The 11577-nt window shown below is 40.9% G+C and overlaps 1 protein-coding gene across 3 annotated transcripts; it reads right to left on the bottom strand.

Moving 5' to 3' along the window:
* Window positions 1-1898: 1898 nt before the first annotated feature.
* Window positions 1899-9979, bottom strand: pdcd4b (programmed cell death 4b). Of its 3 annotated transcripts, none has more exons than XM_012831223.3 (12): window positions 9840-9979; window positions 9136-9241; window positions 8592-8891; window positions 6867-6961; window positions 6600-6713; window positions 5845-6066; window positions 4627-4724; window positions 4307-4418; window positions 3594-3701; window positions 3351-3461; window positions 2848-2987; window positions 1899-2592 (listed from the first exon to the last, which is right to left on the bottom strand). In XM_012831223.3, the coding sequence occupies exons 2-12, from the start codon at window positions 9206-9208 to the stop codon at window positions 2532-2534; spliced, it is 1434 nt and encodes a 477-aa protein (XP_012686677.2). In that variant the 5' UTR covers window positions 9209-9241; window positions 9840-9979; the 3' UTR covers window positions 1899-2531. The 3 variants fall into 3 exon arrangements, with proteins under 3 accessions (XP_012686677.2, XP_031419353.1, XP_031419354.1); XM_031563493.2 differs by lacking the exon at window positions 9840-9979 and adding an exon at window positions 9624-9763; XM_031563494.2 differs by lacking the exon at window positions 9840-9979 and adding an exon at window positions 9401-9549.
* Between the last annotated feature and the right edge of the window lie 1598 nt (window positions 9980-11577).

Below are 11577 nucleotides of genomic sequence, written 5' to 3'. Positions count from 1 at the left end.
TATGTATAAAATGCAATACATTTCATCCCTGGTAACTCATTATTTTGCAAACTGAAAGTCTTATGCAGTATTGCAAAACACGGACAACATGGAAATCAAGGAAATTGTTGGAACGTCAATATCACTACACTACAGAACACCTAAGCAATATTTTGCATTCAACATTATTACAGGAATCAGTATGACCAGAGTTGCCAACTTTCAAGGTTGACTTGGCGTGAGAATCAGGGAGATTGACCAAAACAGGTCTATTCTTTTTTTGGCCAGAAGATGCATTGAAGTCAATGGAATTGTTCCATGCTAGCGGGTGACGTGACAGAAAAACATGTGTCTCGAGAATATACTTGAGGGATATACCCTCTCAGGATTTTTATCGTTGAATAAAACATATCTGACATAATTTGCCGTGGACATAAAATACTAGGAGATATGTGCTTGGGGCATCCTGACGACGATTATAACCCGCACATTTCATTGCACCCTCTAGGCGGCAGCATATGGCTTTGTTCAAGACACAGTCATAAACGTAACGGGTTTAACAGGACTGACTTCAAACTCAAGGAGCTGCGGGCTCGTCTGTCAGCTAAAGACAAGTACGTTTTCATCACAGGTTTGCAGACAATAAATGCAAGTTTATTCAATGCACATCGCGTTTAAAGCTATCCTCTAAGCAGTTTACTTTGGATGTGCTAGGTTGGTGGCTTTGTTATAGGAGTAGAAAGATAGCTAACGCGTGAGCTAACGATGCAGCTGCCTAGCAACTGTGTATGTAAACAGGCTTAAGTGCATTAGCTTTGATAGATAAGTAGGCTAACGTTAGCTATTCGAAGATAGGTGCTTAGAACAATCAGTAGTGGATATGAGTTTGATTGCAGGTTTTTGTTTGTTTATTTCTTTCTTTATATTCGCACGTGTTAAATGTTTTCGAAAAGTCAAACTAACCTAACAAATGAACGTTACGTTACATTCTCTTGACAGAAAACGTCAGCTACATTATTCCATTGGGCTTGCTAGACTAAACATCATGCCTGAAGTCAAATCAATATTTCGGGAAGTTCTTCCTAAGCAAGGTAAGCTAAAGGGTTGGGATGTACCGTAATTGTTTCAAAACTGCTGACGGGGCTGATTGGGCAGACACAGACACCGCCTACTCCCAGAGTACTACTCCAATACGATCAAATTAAATCATGAACTTGTGTATCAGCCTATAAAGGAAGGTCATGTGGGAAACGGCTCAATGCATGTGTTGTGTTTACCTCTGCCTTAATACCCATCAGGGCAGCTGTCCATGGAAGATGTTCCCACCCTGGTGCTGTGTAAACCCAAACTGCTGCCGCTGAAATCAGTCACTCTGGAGAAGCTGGAGAAGATGCATCAGGAGGCACAGGAAGTGATCAAACAGCAGGAATTAGCCATACGGGACCAAGGGAAGGTTCAGTAAGGCTTGATAGAATGGCACCCTGACATGTCCCAGTTACAACCTAATATTTGAACATATCACTAGTGTTTATCTCATCGGTATGTTATCCACCACTATGCTCATGTGTTGCTTTCTGTCAGGTTTCCTTTAAAAACACTGAGGTCCACAGAATGCCTATTCACATAAAGGATGGAAACATGTAATACTCTGTCTTAATATTATGAATTTCATGAATGTCCTGAGGTTGATTGTACCCAGACCCTATACAAACACAGTCTAAACTCAAGGATGATGTGTAACATATTCTATATATCAAATACAAATATATTAAAAGGTATTAGCAATCATCGTCATAAAATATTATGTTATTACTTAACTGTTTTTAATTCTACAGTAGACGTCACACTGATATATGTTTAAATTATGTGGAATTGAAGATAAATACCATGAACATTTTGATATAAACAATGACACATTATGGTGTTCCCCATTTGTTTTTAATAACTTGAAGACAGACCACAGAGCAATTTTTGGTACATTTCTTACCCAAGTGTTATGAAATATAAAAATAAACGTTCTTGACACCCTTTTGTGAAGTTATACTATGTTTTTTTCCATTGCTCTACAGTGCTATCTTTGTTACCTTTAGTAATGATGCTTGCAAGACAGAAGGGAAAAATAAAGTCAGGCAATGGCATAAAAACAGCAGCAGGGGCAAAAAAAAAGAGAAGTTCGGAACAACATGCCCCCTTATATAAAGCTTTTCAAACAAACAACTTACCATACAAACACCGCTGTCTACGATAAAGGAGTGGCAGTGAACTCAAGAATACAAAACATGGAATGACTGTCAATACAATGTGTGGCACTTTCTGGGTTAGCTTATATTCAAGCACCTAACAAGGTGACTACATCTACATAATCAACTCCTTCAGTTTCAAAAAGTGCCTTTTTTATTTATTTTTTAAACCCTGACGTTTTAAAAAGTTAACATTCTTTATTTGAAGGGTTGTACCTAAATTATGACAAAAATATGAAGATTTTTAAAAAGTAGCTCCAGTTGTTTTTTTGTTTTTTTAAAGCTGCTAAAAACGACAGCTGGGCAAGCTCCTCAGTATATTTCAAATTTGATGTGTCCACCATCTCCCTCGCTGACGAAACGCTTCCGTCCTCTGTCAAAGAGAGAAGATGCAGCGTTAGGACTCAATCTGAAACTGCACACCTCAGACAAGGTTTTCTTTGGTCATGAATGTACAAAAAAATAAGCTTTTAGCTAATAGCTATAAGATTTGTATCCAGATATTTTGAGTGGGTTTAGGGGATGTGACTGGTTCAGGCTCTGGGCTCTGTAAAGCGACTTGAGACTATTTCAATTGTTATTGGCACTACAGGAACACATTAAATTGAATTAAATTGACAGTTCTTACCGACATGGACAGAGGTCAGAAAGTTTTTTGTCTATTATTCCAGCATTGACACTTTTGTCAACAAACTGCTCCAGGAGTGAGTATGCACAGGGGACATCAATGTTGATTTCTGCAATATCCATGTAGATCCGTTCAAATCCCTATAGGAGAAAATGGACATTCAAATGATTTGCTTATATTTATATATCTACTGCAGGATCTGACCACTTAGATAAACATTGTAGCAAAAGTGGCCCAAGCAAAATCTCAAACTGCGTTTTGTATTGATAAGCACAGTTAAGGGAAGTTCTGTAAGTTAACACATCTATTCTTCAACCACCGCAGACAGTGATATAGAAACTAACTTTTTATGAACAAAGGTCAGAGATGTTGTTCAGTGCATACATTTTTAGGAGGTACCATGATGTGACAATTAAATCAAATTTGACAGAAAGTGTTTTGAATTAGCATGACTGTTGACTTCACCTTCAAGTCTTTAAATACAGAACTAGATGGCATCTTACCCTTCTCATCTGATCTAGTGTGATGACTGTTGACTTCCACAGAAAGTTCAGAAGCTGCAGTATCATTTGGAAAGTTTTATTCCCTTTGGACTCCAACACCATGACTATAGCCTAGTTGAAGGCAAGCAATGGCACAGAAGTTGACAATTTATTAGCAATAATTGTTACTAAATAAATACCCAACGAATACGTATCCACAAGATGTCACATTAGTCGGTCCTGAAATGTACTAAGATCAGTTACCTCATACACAAATTCATGATGGAAATGTGGAACTTCCAGCTCCTTAATACAGCGCTCTGCCTCCACTGTGTCCCCAGACAGGAGGTACTCCTTCAGCAGGAGATTGACCTGAGCAACACGTACAGCTTACTTACTTTTGAGTCAAGCATTCAGTGCTGGGGCAGCAGAAATGACATTTATACACAGATAACCACAATGACATAGTTCTTTTTCATGGGCTTACAGGCGTTTTTATTATGGTTATTTTATTGCCAATGTTATACACACAGTACTGTGCAAAGGTTTAAGGCATTTGTCTTAACCCAGTCACACCTTCTGCATTGGTGTAGCAATAGGATATATCATATTTAGATTTTCAAACATTAAATATTTGGTTTACTTCATTTTGTATGTTGTTAATTGATAAGTAAAAATTATTCAGGTAATTTTGAAAGAATCACTTTACTGCATAGTTTCAAACATGCTAAAAACTTTTGCACGGTAATGTAGAAATATAAACTGCCAAATTCCAAGCACTCCTGAAATGCTAAATATATCCAGTAATGGAAATGTATATAGAAACCTCTATAGACTAGAAATAAAAAGTAAGGAATAGTCTTGGTGCATTGGATGAAAAGTATTTCAATACTGAAAAGTCTAACACAAACACATCCAATGCAGAAGGAGGAATGTCAGTTTTAAGGGGGCCTGACTCAAAGAAAGCAGGGTCTCACCTCTTTGATCAGTTGATTGACAGGTCTCTGGCCACCCCCAGTCCCCCACAGGTTTTCGATGCGTAGCCCTCTGTTCATTTTCAGAAGCACCGCAGCACGGTCTAGGGCTGCCCTATTAATCAACACAGACAGTCATGTTAGCTGGGACAGACATATACCAGTGTCTACTTTGAGGACTGGAGCATCAAAAACTGACTGTAGTGCCTCAGTGGAACTTTGGCATACTGTACGTATGTGTAGCCTTGCAGCTCACCATAGTCTACTCAGAGTACAAACTATTGTGTTTGGATTTCAAACACGGACAACCAACAATCACCTACCTCGCATGTTCACAGTCTACTTTCCCCTTGTAGCCCTCGATATAGGATTTGGACAGAATTCCATCTGCTACAGCCCGGGCAATGAACTGCCCCACCAGCTGGAAGACAAAACATTGGAATTTTATTATGTAATCCAGATCCAGGAGGCCAATCATCTCCATCTCACCGTAAGGGAATCGCCCTTCCTGAGAATGCTTGGCTTTCATCTACGCTCTGCTCAAAAGGCACTGAAAAGACTGCCACCAACTAACAGTCTATATTTGGGATGACATTTGTAGTAATATAATAGAGTGGGGTCATTGTGACTGCATGGGAAAATGATGAAAGGCTTGTACGGAGAGGAAATAAATCAAATTGATACTGAAGTGATACTGAGGTAAGAAATATCACCTAGAATTCCACTAACAGCAAAGGCCTGGTGAAATAATCCCCTCACACAGTGCAACTAGTTTGGCACAGGAAGAGAAAGTGAGAGCCAGACACGTAACATAAACATGTTGTTCGAGTATTTCCTCCATGGCCTGCCTGCCTGGCCTGCATTGTGTAAAGTGAGTTTTGGCTCATGGCATGACTCAGGCGAACAGAAACAGCTGCCCTTGCGGTTCTGGCAAGAACAAAGCCCCTATAGCATCCCTATCATGTACACTCTACTGGCCAACTGATTCTCAAAGAGAAAAAAAATATAGAATAAAAAGAGAGACAGAAAGACAAACAGAGGGACTATGGACAAAGCTTCTACTCAGGCATACATTAGCCATGTATGGATGGAGAGCAGGGAGTGAAGGAGAGAGAGGGGGGCAGGTTGAGAGTGAGGGAACGAGAGAGACAGCCAGCGTTTCAACTTCCTACGCTGAGCTGGCTGTTTTTTGCAGCTCCAAACACAATGGTGTGAGATCTCATGTCTGCATCAGCTGAAAGAAAAGAGCTGAAACTCATCACTCTCTGTTTCTCGTCAACATCAGAGCGGCCCTAACCGCGGTGTTCTTCCTCTGCTAACCACAGTCAGAGCGAAGAGGCCACAGCTCCATCAGCTGCACCCTGATCACACTCTCACAGTCACTCGGGTATCAGCTGGGTCTGTTTTTAGACGCGAGGGTGCACGAACCTCGTCAGAGATTACCGCTCGGCCTGAAAAGACATCTTTGTCACTCCCTCCCTCCCTCCCACACACACGCAGTCACCCTCCAACACACAACATGAGCAACAAACATGCATTACCTGCGGAGCCCCGGGCGTGTCCAGCACCAAGTCCGACAGCTCTCGGAGCAGCTTGTCAAAGGAGCTCTCCACATCAGCCCGGCTCAGCACCTTTCCACACAGGTCATTGATCAGCCGTGACGTCAGCCCCCGGTGGCTGGCCTTGGCCTCCAGTGCCAGGGTCACGGCCAACATGGGCACACCGCTACGCATGGAGCCCAGGTTCAGCTCCCCTAGCAACTCCTGAGAGAGAGAGAGAGAGAGAGAGAGAGAGGTTAGTGCATGGGTATGACTGCAAGTACAGTCATCACAGCACAAGTACATCACACTCCCATGGAACTTACACATGCGGTGGAGAGTGCCAACATGACAAGTAGTGTCTACAAGAAAATACCCTTCTTCTAAAACCAGCCAGATCAAGTTGACTTTTTACTGGACTACCAGACATAACAAACTGAAGCACACAGGACCAACTGACCATAATGAGTTACTCACTGTACAACCACCTGTATTTACCATGCCCACTGAAATAAAACTCTGTACAAACAATCAATCACAGATGACCCTTGACTTCAAGATTACTAGATTCAAGATTAGAAATCAAGATTACTTTTCCCTATTGTTAACCAATCATGCAACTGAAAATCACAACCATACCATCATATTGAGTAACAGGAGGTTAGGAAATACACAACTACAAATTTGTAGACATCTAAACAATCTGCAATACTATGCCAAAACATCAAGCCATAAATGTTATTCCAAAATATGCTTACCGCTACTTCATTTGTGTCCCCATGTTCAAAATACTCCTGCACAATTGGAGTAACGGTCTTCTCAAAGTCATCTTCATTCAGTGGAGGAACAACGGTTTCATAAACACAGCTTTCCTGTCAGGGCAAGAATAGAAATATCAGCACAGTTGGTGACTTTACCAGAATGAAAATATTTGAAAAGAATTTCTCTAAATGATCAAGGGTATAGCAGCAAGATAGACTGGAACATCATTAACAACTACGACCAGTAGACACTTATTTTCATACCTGATCTTCATCATAATTTGGGTCCTTGACATCAACCTCCTGAACGTCATAAACCTCTCCTGGGGTTCCCCATACTCCTTTACCACCAGCACCACCTGGAAATATGAATCAACCCCAAATTTAACAAGGCGTTCCGTTGACATCCCCAGAATCCATTTTGTGAACTTTCACAATTTCCATGGCTACCCATTTCAAAGCATCCACAAAACAAGAGAGCTTTTTAAGGCAAATGTTTACATATAGACAAAGATATATATGATATATACCAGGGTTTGTAATATTTAATGTAACCATTTCCATTACTTTATTAATGTAATGTAACTTTATTACATTTTGATTGTGTTAGACATACTGTATGCTGCATAGAGACACAAAGGAAGGAAGTTGTTCATTGATGTGTCTCTTCACAGGGTACATGTTTGTGCATGTACAGGATGTGACACACTACACAGAACTAAGATTGTGCCAGTAATGTCAAACCTCACATTAAGATTGCATAAATAAATCACAGAAAACAAAAAGATACACTCTTAGGAGTTTTAGCTTTTGACAAGGTCTGTCAACCAAATCAATATTTGTCACACCAGGATATATATTTCCCCTGCAGGGTACACTAAGCAGTCTCATTTCACAAAGGAACATGCCACTCCCACATATATAGGTCATACGAAATTGTTACGCAAAACTACATCTGCTCAGGCCAAAGAAGACAGATTGCTTTTTATTTAAGAAGCAGACTACAGACTCGTTTTAAAACCCTCTCTCAGCACTCCACCAATGGCAATCACCAACCTCCCCCCCACCCCCATACACACCCTCAAATTTAGGACCGCAGTGTGCAGAACAACATATGGTACATCGTGTCCCTCCCTCTCATAGGGAGATTCCACATCCACCCAGTATGTTTCGTGGTTGAGAGGTTAAAATTACAAAACAGGAACTTCTGAACAACCCCCGCTCTGGGAGAGAACTTGACTGCCTGCATGGCATTTCTGTTGCATAACCAGTGGGATGTGGAGCTCTGTTACAGCAACGGAATTAAGTCAGCCTTCTATTACAGCGCCGGTGGGAGCGCTTTTATCTAGGTCAGTAGGCAGCCGCTGTATGCAGGAGCTGGGTGAATTCCATGGAGCAGTGCCATGGGTATCTAAAAGCTTGGACACTTCAAAAAAAGATCTCTGCACAAACATCTCTGTCTCAAGCCTTCATAATCTCCAGAAGGATTAAATACAGTCAGTCACAAAAGACTTCTGACAGATGTGTACTATTGAGCCACATTCGTATCCCTTGACTATAATCAAATGACATAGTTCTGCAGACGATGTGGGCAAACAAATAAGGGATTAACGAGGACTGAGCTCTTTTCTGGTACATCCACAAAAGGGTTAAGTTAACAGTTTACTTGGCGACGGACTTAACCCTCTCGGTTCCTCTGTCTATTTAGATCTTCCACAGCAACAGCATCTTTTTTTTTTGTGTGAAAGACTTGAATGGAAAATTTCAGGCAATAAATGCCAAGCGTCAAGTAGATAAACAGGAATGCTTTTAAGTTGGCGTGAGGTAGCACATGCTCACCTTGCCATCTGTATAGGCGCTAATTGGTTTACAGCAGACAACTGAAGAAGGAGGCCACAAACAGATCTGGACGTCACAGACAAGTGGGCTAACACTTCTGTAATTAATACAAATCTACAAACAAACATCAGATTGTAATGATGCAGATACCTTTCTTTGGCAGTCCCCTTCCTTTGCCCAGGCGCGATTTTCTGTCCAGCAGTTTGCTTTTGGGGCTGGTGGGGGGTGCGGTGTGCCCTCGGACACCTTCCCCATTGTCGCTCAGCGAGTCCCCGCGACCAGAGTCTCGGGAGGAGTTCTTCCTCAGTCGCCGCTTGGCTTTAGCTTTAAGTCTGGCCTCTTGGATGGTTGAGGTTGGGGCTGAGATCCAATTGCCATTGATCTCATTGTCGATTCTTCTGGTGGGTCCTTTTTCCTCGTCACCAGACAGAAAGGAGTCGCTCAGATCGTCTGTGGGAACACAGATTATAACTTGCATTTTTCTCATGCAGGCCTACGTCATATTTAAGCATCATATAAACCGATCAACTGACATTAGCAACAACTGCAACAACAACAATAACAACAACAAAAATGGTAAATCACGTACGAAGGCCCTTTTAAGTTTTGCCGTTTAGACTGATGTTAAACATGTTGTAAACAATGCTATATTGACATAACGTTATCTCAAAACTGAGACGGCTAGATAACTTACCAATAGGATTAGCATTCAGCCATGCCTGGCATTCAGTTGCCATCGATTGAGGAGAGATTTTCAGCGAAGTCATGTTAAATCAAGCGTATGTACTATCCCTCAGCGCCTAAAACAAGCACACACACACACACACACACACACACACAGAGTACGTGGTACTTAAAGGACATACCAAAACATTCCAAACAAAACATGACATGGAAGTCTTAAAGTATGTGTTTACGTGCAAAACATTCTGCAACTGTGTTAGCTATTTAAAGTTTACCAATACGTCAGCTTTCCGATGGCTAAAGTATTTTCTGATCAATGACCGTCAGTTGCAATCTAGAGTGTTGACCTGCATCGTCGTCCAGTTGCAAGGCAATACAACGTTAGCACGTAGCTAGCTAACTAACAATATTATGACTGCCTATGTCATACATTTAGAAGTCATAAACACGGGCATGTATTTTATGAGAGTGTTTTTCCAATGTTTACGTAACTCTTACATTAAAAGTGGGGGTGAATGCTATCTTGCTCGATTCCTTCGGTGCAGCTTTAACTATCGACGTGCAACAAAAACAGAGCCACAGCATAAACATAAACAGCACGTCATCCCAACGAGACCTTCTTCCTGCTATTTCAGGAATCTAGCACTTACTAGCATTGATGAATAATACATTATGTCTATCCACGATTAAATATTAAGAAAGAATATCACTGACCTGTCTCTGCGTCGAACTCCAAGTTAATATGTAGCTAACAAATTACTGTTGCTTTTGTACGGTCTACCCAGCAACGCACTTGAATAGGGTTATCTCCTAAATTTCTGACTGGCTGTGCAGACGACGGGCGGACGTTAGCCATTTATAAGAGCGAATCAGAGCCTTTTCTGGTATTTTCCACGGGGCTTTGTTTGTTTTAGTACAGCACTACTGCCCCATGTGTTAAAATGTGACCATTGCAGCAACAACATTACGTAATGCTGAAGTATCTACTTCAAGACGCTAAAGAAGATTTCAAGAATGAATACATTAAATTCAAAACATTGGAAGATTTGTATTATTAGGGAGTTTTTCCTTGCCCCTGTTGCCATTGTGCTTGCACTAAGGGGGTCCAGGCTCTGGGCTCTGTAAAGCACCTTGAGACAATGTATTGTTCTGGCGCTATATACATAAAATTGAATTGAATTAGTAGTAGTAGTATTCTCTCAGAGTTACATCATTATGATAGATCTGGAAACATTTCAGGACCACAAAAAACTAACCTTCATGCGGCTAGTTTTTTTTAAAACAAAAAGACAAAAACTATGACTGGGAAAAATAAGAAAAATATTTAAAAAAAAATAAAGATATGGGTAAGAGAAGAAAGCTGTTTTTTTTAAGTAGTTTTCTATTTTCAATAATTAGGCCCATGTAGTGGAATTCAAATGTAGTCAAATTTGTTAGTGTTTCTGGGATAAAAAAAGATGTATTTTAAAAAGTCTAGGAATTAATATACACACAGATAGCCTGGGGAAAAATACTCATCATTTCCTCCTAAAGTATTGTAGGTGTAAGGGCATTTTTTTGAGGACCTTAAACACATGACCAGATGACCGCATCCAGCCTCTGGGTCTTATGGGACCACACACGGAAACAGACCTTGAGATAGTGACGGGATACCACTCCCATTCGTTCAGATGGCTAACACCCAAGTAAGTACAAAAATGACCACTGCAAATTTTGTATCATGGTACTCAGTTTTGCCCAACAAAAATACAGACACAATTTCCTGAGCTGCCAATGGTAACAAATTGGCCACTCCTATGCATGTTTGAAATCAGCTCATGAGAAACGGCTTATCCTGATACGTGTCTGAACTCACCAGCCATGCTTCTGATTCTAACCCTTCCCTCTCTCCTCCCTTCCCTTCTGCCTGTGTGTTGCCTTTGCATGGACTAACCCTAGGTGTTTTCCCTTTCTTTACATTTATATTTATTCATTTGGCAGTTAAAGATCGTAAGATCGTGAAAGAAAGTAAATTGTTGTAAAACCATGCTTCAGTTTAACCTGACAAGGGGCTGGGAGGGAATTGATTCAATTGAAGAAGAGGTGAAGGAACATTTATTTTCAATCAAAGGAGTGAAAAGTGTGCAGATCTAGGGGTGTGGCCTTTTTCTAAGAACTGAGTAGGATTCCATAAAACTGGTAGAACTGAGCAACCTTCCAACACCACAGTAGAAAAGAATCTTGCCTGGGGCTGTAATTGTTATCAGACCATAGGTGGACGACATGGCGCAATTTGAATGAGGACAGGTGCGTGCTATTGTAGTGGCTGCCTGATAGGCAAGGATTTTACCTTTTTCTTGCTCCACAAGGTCCGCAGTTAAATGCTCATGAAGGCAGCTTTAATGTTGTTGTTGTATCCTGCTGCTTAGGTTCTATGGTTGGGCAGTCATGTTGTATGAGTTTAGTACCTGTG

The sequence above is a fragment of the Clupea harengus genome, chromosome 26 (genome assembly GCF_900700415.2).
Source record: "Clupea harengus chromosome 26, Ch_v2.0.2, whole genome shotgun sequence".
NCBI lineage: Eukaryota > Metazoa > Chordata > Actinopteri > Clupeiformes > Clupeidae > Clupea > Clupea harengus.
The sequence above is the reverse complement of the archived record's forward strand: the minus strand, read 5'-3'. Positions and strand labels throughout refer to the sequence as shown.